At 54.6% G+C, this 27,248-nt stretch overlaps 1 protein-coding gene across 1 annotated transcript in view; it reads left to right on the top strand.

Annotated features, from left to right (window-relative positions):
• The window catches only part of LOC132319851 (hepatocyte nuclear factor 6-like), a 62,363-nt gene extending 35,329 nt beyond the window's left edge, over positions 1 to 27,034 (top strand). Inside the window, exons 2-3 of the mRNA XM_059831646.1 lie at positions 24,530 to 24,581; positions 26,938 to 27,034. Of these exons, the coding sequence (XP_059687629.1) occupies positions 24,530 to 24,581; positions 26,938 to 27,034 (149 nt within the window). The remainder of the gene's footprint in view (positions 1 to 24,529; positions 24,582 to 26,937) is intronic.
• The last annotated feature ends 214 nt before the right edge of the window (positions 27,035 to 27,248 follow it).

Raw genomic sequence — 27,248 nt, 5'->3', positions numbered from 1 at the left:
CCACCACAAGCCCTTCTACTCCTCGCAGGGAAACCTGTCTTGCAGCGATCGCTCATCCCCAAATTCAGAGGAGGTCGGGAGCCAGCTGCTGGCGCCCGGCACAGCTGCACGGTTCTGCCTCGCCAAGGTCAGCCGCTTTCTGCAAGGACATTTGCAGCGGTATCTCACTCACTGTCTCCCCCAGCTCCACGCAAGCTGCATTGCTCGTAAGGGCTTAATGATTACCCTTAGATAACTTTATTGGCTGAGAAGTATTGGCTGGCTCTGCTGCAAAGACAGCCTCCTGCCTCTCTGCGCGGCCAGCCACAGGTGAAGCCCAGCGTGAACGGTGGGCGAGAAAACCCCAGGAGCCCACAGCCTGGGCAAGCCCCAAAGGAACGGTTTTGGGGGGGCTTTGGTAGGATATGTGGCCCTGGGTGTCTTTGCTTGCATGGAAGCAAAGCGGGGGATGTCCATCCTTGGCTGGGCAACCTCTGGCTCCGTTAAGGTTTCTGACCACTTTTCTCAAGTGCTTTTCATTTCCAGAGCACTTTAAAGACATGATCTAATTAATTCCTCCCAGCCCCCAGGGAAGGAGGCAGGTAGGGAGGTGGAGCCGGGGATCCTGCATGGGCGCGCGGGCGGTTGGGAGCCGTGATTTCAGCTATGGTCTGTCGGAAGGAGATAAAAACAGAATGAGGATTTTCTCTGCTGCTGTCCATACAGTGGTGGCACCCCTCGTCACATCATGTGAGGGGCCTGATCCAGCCTGCGGGCAGAGCCGACCGCGGACGGGCTGACCCCCATCGCAGTGGCCGTGAGGGCAGCTGGACCCCCATCACCCCTTGATGGAGAGCCTGGCGGGATGGCTGCCTTGCCTTGGGGTGCTGAGCGGGGTCCCCAGCATCGCTGCAGAGGACTGGGTGGCGGGAGAGCAGCCCATCGCCATGGAAACGGTACATCCTGTGGCGATGCGCATCCTGGCAGGGGTTTTTTTATTTTTTTTCCCCTCCCTTCTTCTCCTTCTGTGAGACCTCAGCATTGATCCGGGAACGTGCTCTTCGCATGTATGATCCATGCAAACACCGTGTTCCTATTGATCAGGCTCCTTTGCTGCTTGGGGTCTGCGCTGGCAGCAGAAACAAAGGCCGGAGGAAGGAGGGGAGAAAATTACCCAGCACCGCACCGAGCAAATAGCATTGGCAGCATCTACGGGGTCTCTCCGGAGCCACATCCTCATCCCTTCCCATTTCTGCCATCTGCCCCCAGTTTTCCCCTCGTTCGTCCCTTCTCCATCTTCCCTTCTGCCGTCCCTCTCTCGCTCCTGCCCACTGAAAACGGACAAAATATCCCCCCTTCGCTCTGATAGTGACTTCTTGGGGGCTATTTACAAGAACCAAGGAGTTAACGTGTCCCTGTGCGGCAGAGGGACCGGTGTCGCTGCTGTCCCCCTCCCAGCCCTGTCTGGCATGGGGGGAACACATTGTGTGGGGGGATCCCAAACCCGCCTCCTTTGCCAGCTGAGCTCTGTGTGAGCTTTAATAATTACAGTGACGAGTCAATAACAATTAGGCCTAACAGCCACTCAGCAGAATTGACGCAAATTATTTTAATTTTATGTTTCTATTGATGAACTTTTCCAGGTTGGCACCTTCTCCCCCAATCCCGCACCTCCTGGCCCCCCACTCCCGGGGACACCCCACTGCATGCCCCCCCGTGCGGGCGATCATTCCTTGGGGACAAGGTGGGGCTCCGCCAGCCTCTTCTCACATCCTTGATCCAAAAAGCCGTATGCAGAGCTGGAGCTGCCTGCAGGAGAGGGTGTTTGTGCATGGGCAGGTTCCTCCACTCGGGAGGAAAATCTCTGTTTTTCCTGAGAAGATGATTCCCAGTTGAAGTTGCTCATCAGGCACAGCCAGAGGGAAGAGGCTGGATTCAGGCTTGGTTTGCTAGGGATTGGGTACCAGGCTTTGTTTCACAGAGCTGAGTGCACCCTCCTACGATATGATTTTTGTGACGTTTTACGCACATACCTTCTCGTTCGTGATGGGGGTGCATTGCGTCAGATTTTGCTGGTATTGGGCTGTGTTTATTTTTCATGCTATTCTATACAATTGACGCACTTAATATGTTTATATCACATAGAAATTATAATGAATCTAATAAAAATGATCCCTCAAAAGCAATCGTTTTCATGATCCCACATGCAAAGCTGTCTTAAATGGCCTCGTACGAGAAACATAGTCACGCTCCCGCTACCCAGAGGCTGCAGCTCATCCTGCAGGTTCAGGCTCTGCGTCTGGGGTTTTGCAACACCTCCGGCCCTTCCAGTAGCCAAAGAAATCCCCCAGCATGGGCTGTATACCCCCATGGGCAGCCAGTCATTGAAAGCAGAAAAAAAAGCAAAGATAAATGATTTTTTTATGCTGGCTGACGAGCAGTGAATGATTCCTCACGTTTTTTTCTTTCCTATTTACGGGACTGAGCAGCTAATGGCATGACCTGCTCCACATCCCCTGGGATGCTGGGAGCTGCAGAGCTCCATGGACCAAGGGGTGACCCTCAAGCTGTGGTTGTCGAGTCTCCCACCGTATTGGTTCTGGCTGGGCTAGAGTTAATTTTCTTCACAGCAGCTAGTATGGGGCTGTGTTTTGGATTTGTGCTGAAGACAGGGTTGATAATACAGAAATGTTTTAGTTACTGCTGAGCAGTGCTTACACAGCATCAAAGCCTCTTCTGCTTCTCACCCCACCCCACCAGCGAGTAGGCTGGGGGTGCACAAGAAGTTGGGAGGGGACACAGCCGGGACAGCTGATCCCAACTGACCAAAGGGATAGTCCATACCATACGATGTCATGTGCAGCATATAAAGCTGGGGGAAGCAGAAGGAAAGGGGGGATGTGTTCGGAGTGATGGCGTTTTGTCTTCCCAAGGAGGCGTTACGCGTGATGGAGCCCTGCTTTCCTGGAGATGGCTGAACACCTTCCTGCCCATGGGAAGCAGCAGATGAAGTCCTTTTGCTTTACTTATTAAACTGTCATTATCTCAACCCACATGTTTTCTCACTTTTACCCTTCGGATTCTCTCCCCCACCCCACCGGCCGGCAGTGAGCGAGCGACTGAGTGGGGATCAGTTGGTGGCTGGTGTTAAGACACGACACCCACCCATCCCATGAGGGACCCCTGGGGAGACTTCTCGTGGCTCCTTTCCTCCTTCTGCCTCTTCGGGTGGCTTTTCTTCCTCTCTCAGAGCTGGGAGCTGGCACTGCAAAGCTGTAAATCGCCAGCACCCCCATCACTGCTGACCTGCATCTTTTCTCTGCTCCTGTCATTAGGGCGATGCAGCCCATTCAGTGGGTGACAGGTGCTCAATTGCTCTTAAGTGGCTCCCAGATAATTGGGGAGGTCTTTAGCTACTTGTAACTTCCAATAATAAACAATAGAGGGGGGAGAAATATCCACATGGAGCACTTAACTGACAGCCTCGCTGTCAAAACTGCATTAGGGCTCTTCTCCTTCCTGCGGGCCAGCCCCAGGCCATCACTTGCATGACACCATGCCACCTTGACAAGCAAAAGCCACCCCCTTGCCGTCACTTTGAGGTGGTGGATGATGAAGGATGAGACCCTAGATTTGGCCCCACCGCTGCTTGGGTGTCGGGAGCTGGGGGGGCTGAGTGGGGGCTTGGGGGATGGGGGTTTGTGAAGCCCGCCTGGATTTTTTGGGGTGGAGGGGACGCAGGTCCAAATCTCAGATCCAAAAGCCAGGTCTTACATCTCAGGAGATGTTGCTGAAGGACAAGCTGATCTGAAATCCCTCGTCTTGGGTGCAGTTCGCAGGTGGCTGAGTCCACTTTCGGATCTTTTCTTTAAATTTAAAACCAGGACATCGCTTCTGCCAGCTCTGAGCCATCCACAGTCGCTCTCCTTGCATGGTTCCTCTGCTCCAAGCAAGGCTCTTCCCATTCCAAAAGGGGCTGAGAAAAGGCATTTTCCCAAAGCTCCTCCGTGGCTCTGCAAGGAGACCTGTCCGTGAAGCTTTCACAGTGCTAGCCCAGAAAGCTGCTGGCGGGGCCTCATCCCTGGTGGGGGGAAAAACAGAAAGAAAGGATGAACCCCTTCAAAATTGCTCAGCCCAGCGTGCAGCTGGGTTAAAACTGCAATTCCCCCAAAAGGAGCTCTCGGAAACACATCTCCAGCTCATCAGCTGGTGCAAACTGGCCGTGGGAGTCAATGGAGAGCTGCTGATTTCAGTCAGGATTTAGCCTCCGTGCTTACACAGGCCAGACAGAGAGGAGGCGTGGACTTGTGCGATGTGAACCCTGCCAGGCAAAACCATCCCCTGCCCTTCGGAAAAACTCCCTTCAAGAGCAGCCATCTCAGAGAGCTGCAGGGTCGGGATTTATCAGACACAGCAGGTGCCAGAGCTGGAAAACACACCCTGCCCTCGCACACCTCCCCTGCCCCCTTAGTGAGCTGGGATCGTGTCTGCGATTGTGCCACGGCTTCATTTTCTAATTAAGACCTGACTCTTGGGAATCACGGAAAGAAATAGGTTCATTCACTCTGGCTTGGGCTGAGAAGGCAAGGTCCACCCTCCTCATCTCCCACTCCGGTGACCTGGGGGTGGACCGGCACTGGGATGCTGGGGATGGGATGCGATGGGATGGGATGCAATGAGATAGGATGCAATGGGATGGCATGGGATGCAATGGGATGGCATGGGATGCGATGGGATGCAGGGCTCAACGCACCATTAAATACCCTCACGGAGGCAGGAATGAGATTTCTCCTCGCCCCACTCCAGGCTGAAGGAAATGCAAGCTGAGACCTTGGAGGTGGCAGCAGAGATAGGAAAAGGGTCCAGGTCTTCTCCTAGGAGTTTCCTTGGACTCCTGAGCACCGGAGAAGCTGCCCTGTGTACGGAGCTTTGCCGGCAGCATCGCTCTGCTTTAAATTCCTCGAGAAGAGCTTTCTCACAAAGTTAAACCCCTGCTCAGGCTGGCAACCCCAACTTCCTAACTAAGCCAGCGAGGATGTGAGGAGACATCTCTGAGCATGCTGGGCTCTGCCACGTCACCTCTGAGCACGCGTGTCCATAAGTGTCCCCGTGCATGCGGTGCTCCCCCCGGCTGTTCAGGTGTTGCTGGGGTGGTCTGAAGTCATCCCTCCCACTGTGGACCATCCGCCCCTTCGGCTTCTGTGCCACCCCCAGGCAAGGCCCAGCTTGACTTTGGCCAACGGCGAGCGAAATCCTTGCGGCTGGGGTGAGGACCTCCGTGCTCTAAGGCCCAGGGAGAGGGTGGCGAATACCCCAGTTTTTGCAAATGCTGCTGTACACACGGTGAATGGTCCCCCAATAACGGGGACCCTCTACCATAAATCGCCATTGATTCACCAAGAGAAGAAAAGGGCAACAAATATTATTCTCAATGAATAATTCAAGCAGCTCTAAGCCATGCGTTGCGCGTTCATTACCCTCCACGAGGACCTGGGGGATACAGCTTGAAAGGCCCTATAAAAGGAAACAGGGGAAGATTTATTTTTAAGGTTGGGCAAATCCCGATAACCCACCGCGGGAGGGGTTGCGCCTTGCACTGGTGCAGGGTTTGCTCGGAGGCCGTCGTGCTGCTTAGCCTGCACTCCCGTCCTCCCGCCTCGCTGATGCTTTGTTAAAAAAAGAAAGCACTTACGGTGCTGTTGGGGGATCAGTCCATTCGCCTTTCTTCCCTGCCGAAGCTTTCAGGGATGAAAGCACTCTAAAGTGCTGGCTTCGGTGTTTGGAGCTGAGTAGTGAATAATCCCCCTCCTTCATCCCCCTGCCCGCATGGGAGGCAGCGGCAGGGTCACCGCACTCGCACCAACCTTCACGCCACAAGCTGGGAGCAAATCTTCACTCCTCGGAACACCAGAGCCGGTGCGGGGTGTGGGTCGGTGTCTTATGGAGGCATTGAGCTCACTGGGGTGGTGCGACTTACCCGGTGCCATCAGGAATTGGGTATCAAGATGGGGAACACGGATGCATGAGCATCCTTCTGCCTACCCTATCCTGGGGCAGCGATTTCCATCACTTCCCGCTGCTGGGGATACATGTCCATCACGCATGCTGCTGTGGGACGTGGCTTCATGGTGCCGCCTTCTCTGCACAACCCCTTTAATAACCCTTAAACCCCCTCCCTGGGGAAGCCAGGACATCTGGAAGTTTGATTTTTGGAGAGGGGTTCCTGAAGCCACACGGAAAGGGAGGCACTTTTCCTGGAAAAGCTGCCTTTTCCCTTGCAGGAAAGGTACAGGGTTTTCCTTTTTTTATTGTAAGAAAAGTAGATAAAAAGGCAGGATTGTATGATTTTGATGCAAGTCTGACGCTGCTGAGATTTGGAGTCAGGTGTCAGCTCCATCACAGAGTCACTAACTGGCCACTGGCTCCGCAGCTCGCCGGCAGTGGCCGTCTGTCCATGCTGCTGAGCAACTCGCAGCAAGTACTGACTCTCCCTGGGTATATGGGATGCTCCTGTAACAGAAATAACAGCTTCTGGTGACTCCACTTACCTGCTTGTTCAAATAAGCAGTGCCATTTCACTGGAGCTTGTCTTGTGCCCGGATGGACCACCTGGGCTGGGATGCTTTTGCTTCCCTGACTTGCACCTCCCGCTTTCCTCTCTGTTTTCTCTACCAATAAAACCTGCTTCTGAGATTGATCAATGATGGCAGGATCCATCTCCCATCACCTGAGCGGGATGAGAGCGAGGTGACCAGGGCAGCTGGTTGGGGCAACACGGCCTCCTCGAGAGGATAATTCATCCTGGCTATCGGACACCAGCCGTCAGAAGGGACAAATGGCTCTCTGGAGGTGGCGATCCTTCTCTGCCGGCCAGCAGTGTGATGGAGGTGACCAGTCTGGATTTAACACCTTGCTTTTGGGCAGCCAAAGCCCAAGACTTATCTGGGGAAAGCCGCTGCTGACCTGACCTAGTGGAGGTCCCCTCCGCCACCTCTCCCATGATTTGAGGGGACAAGTGCCGCCCAAGGTCTCAGCTCGTTGGGTTTTCACAGAATCACACAGAATCACAGAACCACTAAGGTTGGAAAAGACCTGTAAGATCATCAAGTCCAACCATCAACCAAAAAAACCACCACCATGCCCACTAAACCACGTCCCACAGTGCCACGTCCACACATTCCTTGAATATCTTCAGGAAGGGTGACTCCACCATTTCCCTGGGCAGCTTATTCCAGTGTGTCACCACTCTCTCAGTAAAGAAATTTTTCCTAATATCCAGTCTGAACCTCCCCTGGTGCAACTTGAGGCCATTCCCTCATTTCAGTCCTGACAGTCCTGGACCATGGACCAGGAGTAAGAATCTGCCACCCTCCTCCATGTCTAACTGACACCTTTTACATGTTTCACTGAGGCCGCAGATATTTTTGGTTACTCACGTGTGGTTTCCCATCATCTGCCAAAGCCAAGGGGAGATTTCCCACTGCTCCCCAGGCTCAGGGATGTGAAGGTCACGAGGACCATCACAAGGGACCGCATGTCCATCTCTCTCTCAAGCCATAATTTCCGTCTGAGCCAGGGGACACTCAGCAGGAAGGTGCCCAGTGGCGACTTAGAGTCCAAGTGATGGAGAACCCACCTCTAGCGCTAGATAACTGGTGATGATTAATTACCCGTGCTATTAAGAGCATCCGCCTTGTTCCCAGCTTGGATCACAGCAGCACAAATGTCTCATTAGGTTTCTGCCACAGAGACCCCATCTCAGTATTTGTAGAGCAAAACCTTCTCGTGGACCTGTGAAATAGCCTCAGACTTCTGGCGTGGACGCCAGCCTTTGCCGAAGGATGGGCCAGTGGTGTCAAACCCCTATCCCAGACAGAAGCAGGAGGGATGCAGCGTTGGAGGGGCCACAGATCATCTGGGAGAGGCACGGCAGGAGGGTGGCCCCATGCCATACGCATGCACGAGGGGGACTTTGCTATGGCACAGGGCTGGAGGCTCAGCAGGGGGGACAGGGACACCCATCCCTCCCCTAACCGGGCTGCTGGTGCCAAAGCTGTCACCCACAAAGCAAACCGAGGCTTCTGCCCCCTCCCAAAGCTGGGCACCGCACTCCGTGGGATGCTCCTCAGGCCTGGCCTCCATCACCGCTCCCCCCGAAACAGCGCGGCACAGACGGACCCATCAAGTGAAAGGTGGAAAAAGGTAATTAATCTACAGAGAAAAAAGTGTTAATACCTCTAAGACACCGGGGACACTGGCTGTCAGCTTCCACCAATTAGTCACCTAAAACCCTGCCTGTATGATCTCTGTGGTACAGCTGAGTTGATTACTCTAATTAATTTTGCATTGATCTGCATGGATCTGCAGCACCAGGGCCTATCACGGGCGAAGGAGGAGATGGATGCGTGAGCCCTGCTGAAGTGTGGAGGAGGGAGCACATCCCAGGCACGCCGCTCCTCTTCCCGCAGCCCGGCTTTGACAGCTCATCCCGGTCCCCCTGTCCCGAGGTCCTGCGGACGGAGGTGACAGATCTGTCCTTGAAGCAGGGCCAGGAGGGAAGGAGCAGGGACTCATTTTGGGAGCACCCTGCCTGGGGTGGGACATCCCGGCAGATCTTGTCCCATCCTCTTCCCGTGGCTATCCCTACACGCATTCCCACACCCTTTACTATTTTCCCTATCTCCTAAGTGGTACCTTGGAGGGGTTTTTTGGGGCAAGGGTACCCTTTGCCATCTCACATCCAGAAAACCCTGTGGGACAGAGGTGCCCCCCCATAACAGCCTTGGTGCGAGGAGCTGCTGCTTTCCCCCTGCCTTGCCCAGGTGAATCCCACCCCTCCTGCCGACAGAGTCCAGCCGGTTCCCTCTTTGCATCCTGCCCAAATGCCGAGGTTTATTCCACCTCAGGCAGGCTCAGCCTCCTCTGTCTAGTGACTTTTCTCCCTGTGTTTATTTTGGGGGACATTTTATGACGGTGGAAAGCCGAACATTTGGCATTTTCTACTTTTTTTTTTTTTCTCACACATTTTTCCCTCCCTCCTTGGCTAAAATTTGACCCAAATTCACAAACCTGCTCTCAACATCCCACAAGCCCCAAACTCCTCCGTGCTTCCCTGGGCGGACGGCACTGGCAGGACCGGCACACAGCAGGATCGGGCACTGCGCAGCCATGCTGCCCTGCTCAGCGGAGGCTCTCCTGTTAGTTAGGAATTATTTTCTCCTCTTCCCAACCCTCTCTTAAAGCCCTGCAGCAGGAGGGATTGCTGACTGCAGGGCTGGAGGTTTCACGGCTTGTTTTCCCATCTCCGGGGATTCCGTGCATCCCTGCTCCAGCTGGCCCTGGGTACCACTGCTTACCCTCCGGCCCTGCCCCGACGACACGGCCGATGGGCTGCACGAACCCGGCACGGTTTGCTGAAGGAGCACGTCCTGGAAGCCAGGACAAGCAGATCCACCGCTGTCTTGTCCCTGAGCGGCTCGCCGTGTCCCAGGGACCTCTTGCTGCCTTTGATGTGGTTTTTGCCAGGGAGGCAGCAGCAGGTTTGCAGGAATGCCGCTGCTCTCGGCAGCTCTTTGATCTGTTCTTAACACTTCAGGTGTGCTGAAGGCTGCGGCCATCTCCCCACCGCATGTAGTTTGTCATGGGGATGCACAGCTCCCTGCTCGGCGTCATCCCGGAGCCACGAACCAACATAAAACCCCTCCTGGAGCAAACCCACCCTCGGGCCGAGGTATTGCAGGACCCCCCCAGCAGCCCCCTGAGCCCGCTGCTCGCACTGCTCATCCCCAACCATCTCCTTGGCAGTTCATTAAAGGTTCGGTGCTAACGAAAGCTCCTCGCTCAGTGCTTTAACCAGTGCCACTTTCAACTCAGGATTTATTCATCTTGAAGAAGGAAAACTGAGGCACGGAGAGATTTAAACCAACCAAGGATAGATGAAGCGAGCGAGCAGAGCAACCTCCTCGCAGAGCCCTAGCACTGGAAGGGTTAGCCACGACCTTCATAAACATAATTTCCTGGGATTAATATTAAAAATGTTTCTAATGGCTCCCACTTGTTTACTAAATAGCCAGCACGGAGATAAGTTATCAACTGCGGCTATAATTCGCTATTAATCAAATATTCAAATCAGTACTGCAGTTGGCCACAACGGGACACACACATAATTCTCCAGCGCTGGTAATAATTAATCTTTTTCCCCCCTTTTCTTCCCTTCACTTTGGACTCTTGCAAATATCTTTTGGTGTTAAGAGGTCCCCAGAGAGACCTGCCTCTAAATGAGGTGTAAAAATCTAAGCCGCACAAAAAATAGCATGCGGCTGGGATCGATATTCTCTTCACAGCTACATCGATTAACAACAATATTCTTCATTTATTAATTATGAAGGGGAATTTTCCATCCTTGCATCTCTTTCTATGTTTGTTGCTTGGGTGGGTTGGCAGGGCCCCGGCATGCCCTCCCGTCCCTCCCCACGCATCCTCTGGGTCCCAGCCAGGCGAAAGGGGAGATGGCAGCTGTCAGGGCGGGTGAGGATGGACGGGACTTGATGGGTGCATGGGAGAGGGAGGAGAGTTTATTTGCCTGGGAGGTCTGACCAGCTCGAGGCAGCCCTGCTCGGTGGGCTGAGACCTTGCGTCATGAGTTGATGCGCAGGACAGGAGCTGATGCAGAAGGAGGGGGGGAGGATGAGGGAAGGGTCAGGCTCCAGAGCAGCTTGTGTGTTCGGGGAGGGGGGATACGGCCCTGCCGAAAGCCCGCTTGCTGTCTCAGATCCATGCAGCCCGGTGTTGCAGGGCGGGTGTCCGGCACCTGCCCTCTCCCCAGCACTCCCTTTGGTGCTCTGCTCCTGCGGACGCCGTCTCCAGCAAAGCTTCCAGTTCCTGCAAGGTCTTTTGCTGGGCTGCTGCAAATATGTGCAGAGCCCCCGGCAGAGCTCGGCCATTGTCGTGTGTTTTATTTGGGCACTGCAAGCTCCCCGGCCAGACCGGGAGATCCTGGCTGGGTAGACGATGCTCTGAGTGAGAGGATTCCCCCAGCTGATCCACTGGACAATCTCCCCGGGGAGCACGCTGGCAGCTCCCGTGGGAAAACCCACTCTTCAGCAGAGGGCTTTGCCGGGGACACGAGACTCTGCGGAGCCAGCCCGGCTTCTCCAAGGTGCACAGCGGTGACTCCTGGCTCACCGTTTGGGGTCAGGGAGATGGGAAATGGCAGGGACAGAGGGGAGGAGAGGGCAGGGGAGATGAGAGGAGGTGGGCAGCAAGGTCAGAAACCTCAGGGACTGAGCCCCTTTCACCTTGCATCATTTTTTCTCAGGGTGCTCTTGGGACCCCTTCGGCTTTGCCTGGGAGGTGCCACATCGTGGTCTGGGTTTCAGAGATGCTCCTTTAGCGAAGCCCCTCTGCAAGCAGCGATGGAGCTCGCGTCACCATCTCTGCTTAAGAGCTGCATCAGGCCTGGCGTCGGCACTTCCAAATAAAAAGTTTGCCCCAAACCCCTCCTTCTAAATATAAAAAGGACTGACATAAGGGGTGCAAATAGGAATTACACTTGTGGAGCACCAAGCACCATCACTTGGGTCCTGCCCTGAGTGAATAGAACAGCCAGGGACCACTTCTCGCTGCTGGCACGGGTACTCGGTCCAGCGCGCAAGCACACCTTGTACTTCGAAACGCGTAATCGTTATTTAAAGTGAAAATTACCACCGAGCTCTATTAGACTTTAAAATAAAAATTAGAGATTTTTAAAATAGATTTTCCCTAACGAGGAGCGTGACGGATGGGTGTATTGGAGACTGCGTGAGCGGAGTGCTGCTAAGTGAAATGAAATGGCATTAGGTAGCATCCCTCACCCTCCCCACTGCTCTCCACCCTCGAAAATCCATACCAGTACCATCCGCCTGGAGTGGCATTGGGACGGGGGCCAGGACACATCCTTCCCTCCAGCTTAAAGTGAGCAAAGACATTTCCTTCCTCTCCAGAAACAGACATTTCCCTTCTCCTAAATCAAAGGCAGCATTGTAGAGGCAAACGGTCCATCCCTTCCCCTGTGAATGCATTTGCACCTCCCGGAGCAGCACGTGTCCCCAGGCACAGGGAAGCAGCCCCGGCCGGTCTCCCATCCCCTCCACCATTCACGCCCAAACGCCTTCAATTTTGGAGCAGAATTCTGTTTAGATGGCAAATTTCTGTTAAAAATTCAGCAGGGTTAAAATACAGTAGTGGTTTTTTTTCTAGGTGACCAAAATCTGAAAACTTGAACTGTGTGAGAACAATAAAGGTCAAACCCAGGGGTGGGGAACAACATTGGGTTTTTGTTTGATTTCTGCTGGTTTTCTTGCTTAAAGCACGTTTTGCAAATCAACATGTGGGGCTTTCATATCCGTTCCGACGGCGAAGCATTTTCATGGGGGACGTGGAAATGAGGTCTCTGCAATTCCAACAAAATACAATTGACGTTTTTTCCCAGCTTCATTAAATGTGCTATTTTTACCTTGCAAGGTGTAATATCTATCCATGCCTCGGTAGCAAAGGGGTTGGGACATGTTTAAAGCAGCAGCTCGTAACATGAAGTTCTGTTTAATTTCTGTGTTATCTTTCCAAGCACCTTATCAGCCTCTCTGGGCTATCTGCCTTCCCGATCCCTCCCCTCGCGGGCTGTCAGCAAGCTGGAAGATGCTAAATGCAAAGATCCTTTTCCATCAAAACCTCAGCGCAGACGGTGTCGATCCAGCTCTCAGCCAGCCCAGCTGAGCCAGGAGCACATCCCATGGGTTTCTCCTGGGAGCTGCGGCCCAGGAACACTCAGCCAGGGCTGAGGACCTCGAGAGGTCCCTTCTAGCCAGATCTCCTGCAAAGCCACCGAGCGCGGGGTAGGGCCTCACTCATCCCGCCCTTTCCATCCAAACACTGCCGGGAAGGATGGCTGCTGGAAGGTTCCACCCTCCCACCACTGCCTTTGGTTCAGCGCCATGAGCTGCAAAGGTGGTCCTCAGCCCTCCTCTTCCCACCATCATGATGACCCCAGCTCATCCGTCCCCATCCCTGGGAACCTCACAGCTCAGGTGCGCCTCTCTAAGAGTCTCTGAACCCCACGAGTTGTCCCAGAGCAAGGTGGTCCCCAAGACCGCAGTACGAACCCACTGTGAAGAAATATCCCCGGGAGCCGCTAACTCTTCCCTCTCCCTCCAGCTGAAAGTCCCACCAGTGACTCGAGCCTGCAAGGTCTCTGCTTCCTCCTAGGAGCAGGCTGGGTGCCCCTGCCAGCCTGGAGGGGGTGACCAGGACGTGTGTTGGGAGGGGGCAGCACAGCTGGTGTTGGGGGTGACGGTGCTGGGGGAGAGGAGGTAGCTCGGGGCTCTGGCATAAGGTTAGCACTGAATCCGCAAAAATCACCGTACCTTGAAAAGTGCTCAATACGCCTATTGATCAGTCCTTTCGCCTTGATCAGTTTGCTGGTGTGTGCTGCCGCAGTGCTGCTTTCGGGAAGGGAGGGAGAGGCAGAGGAGGGGGCAGGGAGGCGAGAGCACGCCTGCGCCGGAGATGCTCCAACTTCCCAAGGCCAACTTTGTGTTCTCCTGCTAGCCTCGGGGCTGTCTTGCCTTCTGTGGGAGGCAGTTTGAGCTCTGGCCTCGCACGTTGGCTCAGGGGGTGTTTTCGAGGCAGGAGGGTGGCAGAGCAGTCCAAAAAGCCTCCTCTCTCTTGTCCAGCAGCTTTCTTGCCAAAGCCTCCTTAGATGCCTAAAACTGGGCATCCATCCAAAGCCAAGAGCAGAAGCCAAGAACCAAAGGAGGGAGAGGTAGGTGTGGTCCTCATCCTGCCTTGGAACCCACTGAGCGCACCCATGTGAATGTGGGGAGCTGTGGGGCACCCATTCCTGCTCCCTCAAGAGCCCATATCTCTCTATAGGACAGTTGCTGCATAGGAGCAGATTGGGATGTCCTATCCTGCCCAAGAACCTGTGCATGGCAGGATCAAGGGGCAGTCAGATACCCAGAGGCATCCAGAAAGTTGTGGTGGGACGGAGCAGAGCAGGGAAGGTGGGTTGGCATCAGAAAGACCCTGTGGGCTCAGGCACAGGGTGTGTGAATGCACACCCACAGAGCCAGGACAGCTTTGGATGTCTACATAGCCTGGGCTGGGGTCCCTGCATCGTACGACCTCCCCATCATCCCAACACCCTCAGCAGCCTGAGGGATATCTGCCGGGAGTTTGTTCACAGGAGCAGCCCAGTTTCTGACTGGTAAAACGCACTGGGCTCGAGAGTGGAGGGAGGCAGGGATGTAAAAACCCACCCCCAAAGGTCATGGAGTTAATTTCCAGCTCATGTCCCCCTCTCACACCTCGCTGATTAATAATTGAAGAAAATGTATTTCTTTTTCGGCTTGGCATAAATCAAAAATAAACACAGCATCCACATTCTGCCCCAGGGAGAGCAGGCGCGTGGGCTGGAAGATGCTGAGCCGGCTCAGCAGCAAGGTACCCCTGGCCCCTCCAAGCTGCCTTGGAACAGGGGGAGGATGAGATGCCAGTGGAGGCTCTTCGGAAGAGACTGGCTTTGGCTTTGAGTTTCTCCCATTGAAATTGGCACTAAAAGGTTTCCTGAGATGAGACCTGAAAGGGACCAGTGGAGCTGGGCTGTGAGCCCATTGCTGCAGGGAAAGCCTGAGGTGTTTCCAGTGCCCTGCTCCCCATTCCTCCTGCTCCCAGGTCCTCCATCCCTTCCTGCTCCCAAGTCCTCCATCCCTCCTGCTCCAAGGTCCTCCATCCCTCCTGCTCCCAAGTCCTCCCAGGTCCTCCATCCCTCCTGCTCCCAAGTCCTCCATCCCTTCCTGCTCCCAGGTCCTCCATCCCTCCTGCTCCAAGGTCCTCCACTCCTTCCTGCTCCCAAGTCCTCCCAGGTCCTCCATCCCTCCTGCTCCCAAGTCCTCCATCCCTCCTGCTCCCAAATCCTCCATCCCTCCTGCTCCCAAGTCCTCCATCCCTTCCTGCTCCCAAGTCCTCCACTCCTTCCTGCTCGCAGGTCCTCCATCCCTTCCTGCTCCCAAGTCCTCCCAAGTCCTCCATCCATCCTGCTCCCAGGTCCTCCATCCCTTCCTGCTCCCAGCTGTGGCTTGCCTGAGCTACCGGCAGCCTCTGGAGCGACATTTTTGGGTTGCTGGAATAATGCTGGGGGAAGTCACCAGGCGGAGCTGGCACGTCAGTGCCTGCCACCCGCACAGTCCAGGGAAACCTGGAAAGGAAGGAGGAGGAAGGGTAAGGACACAGTCCTGCCTCTACCAGGACCGCGTGCCTGAGCAGGTCTCCAGCACCAACCATCCCTCCTTGTCACTGGTTCCTTCGCCCATCTCTTGGGATTTCTGTCCAAGCGGGTTTTGCCTGGACCATGGCCGTACCAAAGCGTTTGTCCTCTCCATTCATGCTCCAAGCTGTGACCCCATCCCCGCTGCTTCTCTCTGTATTTCCCGCCCCTGCCTGCACTGGCTGCCTGCTGCCCAGCCCCGGGGCTGCCTGCAGGATCTGGCTCCCAACATTTCAGATTGCCATAACATCGATGTGCTATGAGCCAGTTGAACTCCCCCCGCCACGCAGAAGCAGCCTGGGGTCCTCGGCAGCGTGCGTCGGGGCAGAGCTTTAAATATAAAAGGACGATTGTGTCTCCTTTCATCTGAGAACAGGGCCGCGGTCTAGGGAGGCTTAAAAATGCGATTGGGAGGGAGGGATACGGAGGATAAATCAGGATTGCTTACGGCCCGCCTTGATGGGGCCACGCGGGCGCTGGGGCTGCCTGCTGCTGTGATGGATGCTCGAGGAACGCCCAAGCAAGACGCAGGCATCCTCCACCGGATCCAGCTCCTCCATATTCATCTTCCAGTTGTCGTGGGTGCGTACGTGTTGTCTGTAACCTCACATCTGGGGGTGGGTGGGTGGGTGTGCAGCGCTTACACATGCACACACAATTATGCAGATCCCCGTTAAGGTGGAGCTTAATTTTGCCCTTCCGGCAGCAGTGGAAGCCCTTTGTTTGGAAGATGGAGTTGTGCAGGTACAGCAAGAATGGGATGGAGAGAGACCTCAAGGTGGAAGAGCTGCTGGAGAGCAGGGTGCTCTCACCAACACCCGCAGCACCCTCCCATCGGAGCTGAGGGCTGCGGGTGCGTGGGTGCACATGCATCCCCCCAAATACCCTGGGGAGCCTGTTCACAGCTCCCTGCAGCTGGGAGGGATCTGGAGGATGCGGCTGTGCCCGGGCAGACCCCGGGGGCCGCGTTGCTCTGATTTCTGGCAGCTGCCTGCTGGCTCCCTCCCCTTTTGGTTAAATAAAGCTTTGGGCTGTGATGAAGCCCATTAAAGTCAGAGGCGAAGGTGTGGGATTGAAATGTAGGACAGCAGCCGCTGCAGAATGTGGTTGCATGGGATCGATGGGAAATCAATACCCGGCTCTGCTTCGTGGGTTCCCGCCAGGCCCTGCTGCCACCGCGCTCCCCGGGCGCTCCCCAACCTCCCGCACCCCGCGGGACGGCTCCCGGTGAGACCCCCCGGCCTGGCACCCCCACGCAGCCCCTCAGAAGGGAGAAAGGAGGAGAAATCTCAACATCCCGGTGAGAAGCTCCGCCAAACCACTAGCGCAAGGCTAAGGGCAAAGTTCTGCACAGCAGCGGGGGGCTCTGTGCTTTCGGGGGGGCTCGGATGGGGCTGAGCCATGCCCTGAATCCCCGCTGGGACCAGAGGGACCGGACTCGCAGCCAAGCTGAGCCCCAGCCGCTGCATTTCCCCAGCTGATTCGGGAGGGTGCTGAGGAAGCAGCTCTGACCTGCAAAGGAGGTCAGAGTTTGGAGCCGGTGCCAGCTCCGGCGTGGGGTCCCCACTCCCCAGGCGGGGAGAAAGCAAAGAGCACCCAGCAGCTCAGGGAGCGGGACCGCTTCCACTGCCGCAGCCACGGGTAGGGATCACCGAGCAGCACAGCGAGATGCAGGAGAAACGCGCCAGCAGCAGAGCCGTCTGCTTCCCCACCGCTCCCGGCTGCGCTGGTGCTCCCCAGGACTCATCCTCTCCCGGGCTCCCGAGCGTGGCAGCAAGCGAGCACGGCACAGGCCGTGAAGGAAACTCCGCATCCCTCCAATGCCCCATGCCCACGGCCGGCGTCGATCCGGCTGCGGCAGAAGAGAGCACCCTCCGAGCCATCGCCCTCGGCCAGAGGGGCCCGGCGGGGAGACGGAGACACAAAGGGATCTATCAGAAATGATAGTTTAATTGGAGGGAGGTGAACACAGCACTATTTAACCACCGCTGCGCATTGATGGATTGATCCAAGTCTAGTTACACCGTGTTTGTGACATTCAGAGGGCTCCCAGCCAGCGTCTGCCGGCTCCGGTGATTTCGTTTGGACAGAGACCTGCACAGCTGGGAGCCACTCCTGGGAGCAACGAGTTGGGGAAGGGGCCGCTGATCCCCCCCCAGTGCCCCCTGAGGCACCCAGTGGTGACACCCACCCTATGGGTGTCATCCTGATGCTCTCCGTCATGGCAGGGGTGCCCTCCCGGAGCACTGCTGTCACCCACCCTGTGCACAAACACCCCGCGACTGCCTGCTCCCAGCAGAGCCAGCCCCCCCGAGGCCCCACCGTGCTGTCCCCCTCCCCAAATGGCTCCTTGGGTCTCCTGGGGGGTCACCTCTGTCCCTCCTGCAGGAGAGGGGACAGCCCTGGGGAGGGCTGGGAACAGGAAGGGATCTCCAAAAGCACCATTAAACAGTCGGTTTTATCACCCCAGCTCACGTGAACACAGCAAAACCATGACATGATCAATCAGGGCTGAACATTAATTATGATTACACCCTGGGATCTTGATTGCGATTGATTAATTGATTCCTGGACTGCTTGCAACAGCAGCCCCTCCATAAGAATTGCACAGTGGTGAGATGGCTGGGCTGGCCGTAGGTGGGATTTGGGGACGGGGGCTCAGGGGATCCTTGAGAGGAGGGAGGGCACGTTCCTTTTGAGAAGAGGAGAGAGGGAAAAGCCAACGTCCCCTCTCCCGCCGTGCCCGAGTGCTAACACCACAGCACTGGCTGCGTAACGTCACCTTCTCCATGCAGCCACCCGCGGCAGAGAGGGGACGCAGCCGCTGGGGACCCTGGGCACCGCGCAGCAGCTGGGGACACTGATGAGATCCCGAGAGCGGATCCCAGGGTGGGATCCCGCTGAGCCGCGGGCTGATGAAGCCTCTTTATCGCAGGGTCTGCACACACCCCTGTGCCTCCCCGCTGCTGATTTCCATTGACCTGCTATCGAAATCAATGCTGGCTGTACCAAGCCCTGCGCCGGCAGGGAGGAGGGACGGGGCTGCAGCACCTAATAGGTGTTTTTCCATCATTAGGCTCCTGAAGGAGATGCCTCTGGGCTGCACACGCTTGGTACATCCAACAGTGCTTCCCAGCCTGGCTCGGTTAGCAAGGGCAGGAGAACAAAGCCGCTGCCAGCGTCCCGATGGGGTCTGTGCTGGGGATGCTGGGATGCGGGACCCCGCTCCAGGCGTCGAGGGGATGTGCCTGCAGGGCTGCGGTCCAGCATCTTCCTCCTGGTCTCAGCTTTAGGGCCATCTTTCCAGCTTGGCAGCCCATCAAACCACCCAAAACAGCAGTTCATCAGCTCCAAGCTTCTCCGGGCTGGCACTTAGCAGGGCTCCAATCTGCTCCTGAAACAGTATCAGCCCTGGATAAAGCATGGACACGGGAGGAAAGAGCAAAGCCACGAGCAAATTCTTGCTTAGCTCCCACATGTGCTCCTCAAGCCGCTTTATAGGCTGTCCCTGGCCCTCACCGTGGTCTCGGGCACCGGGTGCCAGCTCACCCATTCTTTCCAACAAACCACTTGCCAAATGATGCCCAGGGAGCTGCCAACCACAGGGCTACGGTACCGAGCTCAGCCGAACTGATCGCTTCTGGGGGCAGCCAAGCTGCCCGAGCAGTGGGAAAATAAATGTTTTCAAATAAACTGGTATTAATAGGATATTGATAAACAGACCAGGGCAGCACTGAGGGGAAGCAAGGAGGGAAAAAGCTTCCTAGTGAATCTCCAGGGGAAATTTTTCCAAAGGTTAAAAAAAAAAGGAAGGAAAAAAACCTGCTGGACAATTAATTTATTTTGACGGTAATTTTTCTGGCTGCCATTTAAGGCGGACACTCGGGAAGTGCTGGGGTTATCGACATATAGACCGAGGAGATGGCAGGACCCCCATCCCCCTGCCCTTCTGCAGCAGTCTGTAAGTGGAGGGCCTGTGATTTATTTAGTATCCATGAATACTGAGTGAAATCAGAATAATGGGGCACTTAGCTGTGTTACTGAGAAATCACTATTGTGATGCAATTTACTTCAATTAATTAAGCCTTTTTTGTTACCATTATTCCTTGTTTTACATTTTGTTTTAAATTTCAAACGATTGGGCGCATTGTGGTGGGAAGCTGATAGCTCTGGTTAGAGCCGTGCAGCAAGAGGCCATAAATACCCGCCGCGCTGTTCGCCCGCCATCCCAGCCCCGCTCAGCCCATGATCCCGCTGCCCTTCCCAAAATTCAGGAAATACAACTTAGCTCCAACTCGCAGCTCCCCCGGCTGTGCCTGGTTTGATGCTCCAGCGGATTTAATGTGATGGTGATGCAGCCCCAGGAGGGTTTGCTCAGGGCTGTGGAGTCCCTGAGGCTTCCCCAAACTTGGTTTATGCAGGAAAAGCCTGAGCTTTGGGTGGCCCGAGTGAAAAGGAGGGGTTTTTCTCCCAGTATGAACAGGGAGATACTGGCTCGGCTCTGGCAGCATGGAGAGAAGGATGCATCCCTCCCCTCTGGCTGCAGAAGTAGCTTTTTCCAGGGTGGGAAGGTGAGTTTCACCATCCTTGGTGTTTCCATGCTGCTCATCCCCAGGAGACCTTGGCCAAAGCCAGAGCTTGGGGAGGAGAAGCCCCCGGCAGAGCAGCCACCAACAGTGACCGTGGAGCCAGACTGGCCCCGGAGGGTCAGCATCTCCCCGTGCTGTTGCTGAAGGGCAAGAACCTGCGGCAGAGAAGCGAGGTGAGACCTGGGACCACGCTGGTCTCCTCCTCCACCGCCAGCCATGCGCACAGCCCGTCTTTGCTTATGCCGGGAGAGGAGACCCACGTACCCTGGGACACCGGGGGCTTCACGCTCCCGCCAGTGGGCGATGAAGCGAAGCTTCGACTGATTTTGGTGTGCAGATGAACTGCTGTGTTTCTGGTTTACTCTCCTGGTATGTCTGGGGCTGGCTCACAGGCCCGAGGACATGGCTCTGATGGGCAGGACATGAGCACTGAGCGCTTGGAGACTTCCCTGCTTTGGTCGCGCTGAGCCCTGGATGCTGTGGGCTCCTGCCCAAGGTGGGCTCCTCAGGGTGATGAGTTTAATGTTAAACTTGACCTGGATCTCCCCAGAACTGTGCATCCCACTGCCTTCAGCCTGGATCTGTGGTTGGGATGAGTCCTTTCTGCAGTTATCAATCCCCTCAAAGGGAGCTGAGGCTCAGCTACGGGGCACCAGCTTAGGTGAATCCCAGCACCACGGGGCCTGCAGGTATTTCAGTCCTCCCACATCTCCACCTCAGGAGCCCTGGGACCTGCTCAGCATCCCAGCGCCTCTTCCCCTCATCATCCCTGCCCTTCTCCCCGCATTCCTAGTCAAGGGATGCGGGAAACCATTTGCAAATAAAAGACATCATTTGCTACTGGGGACTGGTCGGGAGTTTTCCTTCCAGCCCTCCGGGTGATACCCTTTAACCTCCCATGATTTTTATCCCCCATGTCATCATACCCACTGTCGCGGCATAACTCCTGCACCGAACGCGTGAGGGGCCTCTGCATCGGGCTGGAGCTATCTCTTTAACAGAGGGGAGAGAAAATATTGGTGCCTCGGACCCCCCTGGGAATAAATTCATACTGCCTTATCGATTCGATTTTTTTCTCCTTTTGCCTGATTCCTACAGCCTCCTGGGTAACGAAGATTAAGCTTCAAGCCCTTCTGATATTACTTTGAAATGCAGAAACCTTTGGAAAAAGAGACTGCATCTTCTCTCTTCTTGGAAAACGGCAAACATCTTTGGGGATGGGCCAGTGCTTGTCTATTTTCTCCTTGTCCCACCTCCAGAGCAATCGAGACACACGTGTGGACACTCGCTAACACGCGCACATGCACCCGTGCCCATGTGCATCTGCACGGAGGTGCCTGTCTCCCTCCCTTTTGCTCCCTCTCAGCACGGATCACGTTAAAGATTCAAGGACTCACTTGATTTAACTGGTGTTAAACTGCAGCAGGGAGCTCGGGTGAGCGCGGGAGCCAGCCACCTTAATATCAGATCAATTAATTATCAGCCCTGTTATGACGAAGGCTGCTGAAATGTGGGTTGAGAGATCTCAGAGTGCAAGCAAAGGGCTCTCATTTCCCTGGTCCCGTAATCGCTGGAGGCAGACCTGGCCTGTGATCTCGGTTACACGGGCATAAATCTGGAGCAGCTCCAGGTATTTAATTGGTGTCACTTGGGAATTGCCAGCGATGCTGGAGAGCAGCATCCAGCCCTTTGGATGGGAGCCTTGCCCTTCCTGCCGACGATTTAACCGCACTGACCGCATCAATTATTCAGTTGGGTGACGGCAGTGGCTGGAGGCTTCACGTGGCACGGAGCTGGAGGTAGAAATTTAGGAGATTTAGGAGAGAACAGGTAAGAGAGATGGGGGAACAATAGCTGGAGGGTCCTGAGCCCGTGGGGCTCCTCACTGCAGGGAGGTGAAGGCTGGGAAGGAGATGAGGAAGAGGGGATGGAGATGCTGCAGGAGGAGGCGTGGGGATGGAGCGGGGCGTGAAACAGCCACATGGGGAGGGGTGGAAGGGGGACAGGGACAGGGACAGGGACAGGGACAGTGCAGTGGGTTCTGACACACCCACAGGGTGTTTTCCAGGCTCTTGGCCTGCAATGGGCTGGTCGCTACAGCCCCCGAGAAGAGGGCAGCTGGAAAACCCCAAGCAATGGAGGTTTTTGCCCAAGCCTGGCCCCGGCTGCGTGCCTGGGACCCACCAAATCAAGTCTTCATCAGTTGAATTTATCTGGGCTCTTCCTTGGTCTCAGCCACACACTTCCCACAAAAGCAGGTCCTTCAAGCTTGGTTGTGTCCCCCCTAACGCTGCCCTGTGTCCCTTTCTTTGACGTCAGAGTCCTGGATCAGCCCAGACTCCTTCTCACCTGGTTCTGCTCTCAGCCTTGGCATCTCCCTGCAGCAAACAAAGCCCCTCTCGTAACCAAAGTCAGGTCTGCTCCCTTCCTCTTCCCGAGCATCCTGCAGCTCTGGACGTGTCCTTCAGGCTCTGCAGCATTCACACGCAGCTTTGCTGCCTACCCTGGCATCTACAAAGGGGGAATTTTGCTGAAGGCTGGCCTGGGTTTTTTTCCCTGCAGGGAGTTTTAATCTCCCCTTCCAAAGCCCTGGAGATCTGGAGGAGACTCATCACCTGAGCCCAAATTCCTGAGTGTGCCCATCTCCGTGTCTGCTTCAAATGGGCAGCTCCGGACACCCGCACTCCCTCATGAGCCTGTCCCTGGCAAAACTCACTTTGAAGGACCTCGTCATTGAGTCTTGGACATGCCCAGGGAAGCTCAGGGAAGCTGGGAGCCACGTTCACCGCGTGTGCCCATGGGTCACCACTCTGCAAAGCCAACCTGGATTTTTGAGGCAGACTCTTTTCCTCTCCAACCCCTCCCAGCCTGCGAACGACGTGATATTCTGACTCTTTATTTTTCTATCAATAAACTTTATTGTCCTTTTCTTGCAAAACCTTCAGCAATTAAAAAAACAAAAAAGAAGAGGAGGAGGAAGAAGAAGACAAAGGGAGTTGATGTTTGACTGCTGGGCTATCACTTAAGTCCTTGTTCCTGTTTACTCAGGACTTATTAGAGCTCATTCAATGCCTATAGCATGGCTGGATCAATACCTGCTGGGAGCAAGAGAGATTCCGCTTGGCCACTGTAGCCCATGTTGCAGAATTGATCTGCTTGGCTGCTGCAATCTGAAAATCCATCTTTTTGCGCTCTCTGCCTCTCTCTCTGCAGCGGGTTGCTAAGCAACGGGGGCTCCTTTGGGCGGCCATTGGTCAGCGCTGCGGCCGGGCGCCGTGGTCCTCCCTGGTCACTTGGCCACTTTGGGCTGCGATTCCTCCTCCAAGGATGGCTCCGGGCCGCGGGGAGGTGGGGAAAGGGCAGGGAGGAGGGGAAGGGGCCGGGGGTGGCGAGAGGAGGGACGGGGAGAAAAGGGAAATCGATATCACCTCACATTTAACCTTTCTTTAAAAAAAATCTTTGAGAAAACTATATTGACCCATTCCTTATCACTTTGCGCCACTGCAGCCTGCTCAAACGGGGGCTTCGCTGCTGCACATGTACTTCATCAACACTTCCCCCTCGCCTCTTTTTAGGGTAGATCATGCTGCCTTCTTTCCTTCTCCCTCTCTCTCTCACCTTGGCCGGACACAAAGTTATGCCAGTTTAGCTAAAGGTGTGTTTTTAAACTGATTTCATTAAACTGGGGCAAAACCTTTGTGCGGATGTACTGAAATCAATGTAAACCCCATTTGCATCGATTTCGCTTCGCTTTGGTAAAGGAATCGAATTATACAAACCAATACCAACCTGCTTTAAAATGATTTAAGAGTGTCTACACAAGACCAATTTTGGCTTGCAATTTTGTGTGTAGACAAGGTCCATCCCTCCTCTCCAAAGAGCCATTCATTAGGCAAATCTCACCGCCACAAAAGCCTCTCAGCTCTCGCTCCCATGGCCTCCCCAACGGCGTCATCTTTGCAGCCTCCAACAGCTCATCCTAAAAGTGGTACCCAGGCTTTGCTTCTCTTCGTCGGATGAAGATCGGGGGTGGGGTGGATGTTTCCCAGGTGCTGTAGAGTATTTACTGTACAGATATTGATCCTGTTCTCAATCCATCCCACCCTAGATACATGCATCTCACGTGTGTGCGTGTCTTCTAAAGATGCCTTTTGCTACAGCCCCTAGATGATGTCGTATCGAGATCCCAAAGTCTTCGTACAAGAGCTTTACCATCCTTATTTTGTGATTATCTTCACGAGACCGAAGGACAGAGAGGTTAATACCAGACCACAAGTGCTCACAAGTGGATGCTTTCCCTCGGAGACACCTATGTGAAGTGGCCTCATTTCCACAAGTGCTGATTGGCTCCCTCAAAAGCCCGGAAAAGCCACATTTCTCCAGGGTCATCAAAGCCAACCGCTTTTATTAGCTACCACAAGAGGTAATTCACATGCAAAGATGCTTCCCAGACAGAAAACATGAGACCGGTGTTTGCTCAGCAAGGATGGACCTCTGATCCCAACCCTCAGCCCTCGGTGCAGCCTGTTTGACTCCACTTAATCTCAGGGTCCCCCACACCGGTATGTCCATATTACCACTGGGTCAGGAGTTCTTTGGGTCACCTCTTTGCTTAATTTTTGGGTTTAACAAATGACTCTTGGGCTCTCTGTCTTAACAGTTCAGGGTCAACCTGCAGTGGAGAAGCTCACTAACCCATTCCTGATGGAAAGGTGAGTCAACAAGTAGAATCATAGAATCATTTAGGTTGGAAAAGACCTTTCAGATCACCAAGTCCAACCGTTAACGTAGCACTGCCAAGTCCACCACTAAACCATGTCCCTAAGCACCTCATCCACACGTCTTTTAAATACCTCCAGGGATGGTGACCCAACCACCTCCCTGGGCAGCCTGTTCCAGTGTCTGACAACCCTTTCAGTGAAGAAGTTTTTCCTAATATCCAATCCAAACCTCTCCTGGTGCAACTTAAGGCCATTTCCTCTTGTCCTATCACTTGTCACTTGGGAGAAGAGACCAGCACCCTCCAACGAGTATCTGCATTGCATCTGGGTAGACCACGGCTCACCAAGGGAGACAAGAAACCAGGCTGGATGGGTCTTGGATCTGACCCGCCAGATACGGTGTGCTGGTTGATAGACCCTCATCTCACCTTGCATCCTTCAGCCAAAGGAAGAAGCATCAGAGGACATGTATATTATTATCCTAGTTTAAAGATACATTATTATCTTTAAAGAATATATTATTATTTTATTGTAAATTAAAAATTCCAGTAGTTTTATATCAGATAGAAGAGTTGAACGTAACTCAGCCCGAGGCAGGGTTACGATCTCTCACTCAGACTTTACACGCAGGCATCCAGGTAGGGCTGAATTTCAGCTGTGAGCCCCATCCTGCCACAGGGTGACAAAAGGAGCCAAGTCCTTTGGCATAAAGAGTCGTCCTGACTCTGCAGCTAGAATTTTCTTCTCCTCTGCAGTTGCGTCCTTCACATTTCTTGTCCTACACTAATTTTTCCCCTGGAGGAAGTCAGGACACAAACCTCGGAGGAGAGGGACGACAGGTTGAGAGCCCTGTCAGTGTAGGGCTCCACTCCTGGGAGCAGCGAACGCCCTTCCCCATCGAGCAGAGATCGGGGATACTCCAAAAGTTTGGAAAAATCGGAAAAATGCTACTTCATCAAAACAAATCCTTTTCCCAATGGAGCCAGCTGTTTCATTAAATACCCCTTCCAAACATTTCGTTGGCCACATGAGAAGAGTGGGAGTCATCAAATTGTCCTGTTTCAACATTTTCCAAAAGAACAATTTTCCTCTTCCAGCTCCCTGTGATTTTATTTTTGTTTTTAAATTATTATTAATTTACACTAAAAGGAAATTTGAAAAACCGCCCAAGCTTAAATTCAGCTACAACTTTAAAGCTTGTCAAAACCACCTGCTTTGATTGACAATGTCTGTAATGGTTTTGATTTTTTTTTTTTTTTCAATTGCTTGATTTTTTTCCTAATTGAAGAACATAAAATTCACATAAATTCTCACAGAAGGAGGAACCCATCTCCTGTCAGGTCCCAAAACTCTTCTCCAAATTTCCAGGGGGGTTTAAGCGGGTACTTACGGGCTCTGATGAATAGCACCACTTCCTCGAATCGGGGCAGTGCTTTCCTCTTCCCACTGGGATTTTTCGGATATTTTGTTTTATACACATGTTAATGGCTGCTGAATGATCACTTTACTAAGCAGCGCATCAACCCCTCGCGAATCGTCCACCCCAGGTTCTGCGAGGACTCCCCACGCCAAGAGGACGGCTTGGGAAGACCATTAACTGATTTTTGCTTTCACTTAGAGCTTGCAACATTGACGTGCCTGCTCAATATTTGACAAGCTCTCCACTGGCCCCAAGAGCTGAGCAGCGTCTCGGGAAAATATTCCTGGTCTTCGCCACCACAGAAAGCTTCGGGTTTGATCCTGAGCCACGGCATGCTGGCAGGGCGGATACTCCCCTGCTCTCCCGACCGCCTCTCCCCGGCTCTCCGGGTCTGGCAGCCTCCGAACTGCTCTGCCTTCAAGAGCCACTGGATGCCAGAGTGACGGGGAGCGGGTTTGATCCCCAGCTTGAGCCCCTCGTGGTGTCCCCACAGCGGGCAGGACCACGGCCATCCCTCCCCCAGCCTCCCTCAGCCTTCCAGGCACCACGCTGGCACGGAAAGCACTTCATAACCGGCTGAAGTTAAGCATGTGCTGAAGTGCTGGTGAATAGGGATTCTTGCCGACGACGTCTCTGCCGGCTGCTCAGGGAGCCCCGGGGAAGGTCCCACAAGAAGGGGCCCAGGCGCTGCCTCCAGCCCGGCCAGGCTTCCCGGGGGTGGTGAGGGTCTCCCTCGGCTCGGGCACCGGCTGCTGGGTTTGAGCTTGGAAAAGAGGGAGGTGGGATCTCGGGAAGGACTTACCCCGGTCCCCTCCAGCAAGACTGCTCAGGGGATGCATCATTTATTTAGCTGCTTGGCTTTAAGGTGGAGATTAAATGCAGACATAAGCTTCAGCATCCCATGCACCGGGCGCTTGGTCCTTGCAGGCGTCTGGCTGAGTCTCGCCGGAACACCCGGGCCGAGTCCCCAAATCCTTTTGGCAATTACCCCATCTCTCCCCGCGACCTCCTTCGGACTGACTGAGGCTGCGTGGGGACTCCCCCCAGGGGAACTGAGGCCATGGCCTCTGATTTTCCCGAGCGCAGCACACCGGGCGTTGCGCTGTCTGAAGATGCACGGTTGAACCGGAGCCAGGAGCCGGCCAGCAGCCGTCGGGGAGGGTTCCCCTTCTCTGCAGAGATCGTGTGGCTGGGAGATGAACCCTGAGAGGCCATGAAAAAGCTCAAGTCTGGAACTG

This window comes from Gavia stellata, chromosome 32 (genome assembly GCF_030936135.1).
Source record: "Gavia stellata isolate bGavSte3 chromosome 32, bGavSte3.hap2, whole genome shotgun sequence".
Classification (NCBI taxonomy): domain Eukaryota; kingdom Metazoa; phylum Chordata; class Aves; order Gaviiformes; family Gaviidae; genus Gavia; species Gavia stellata.
Note: the sequence above shows the minus strand (reverse complement) of the source record. Positions and strands in the feature narration are given on the sequence as shown.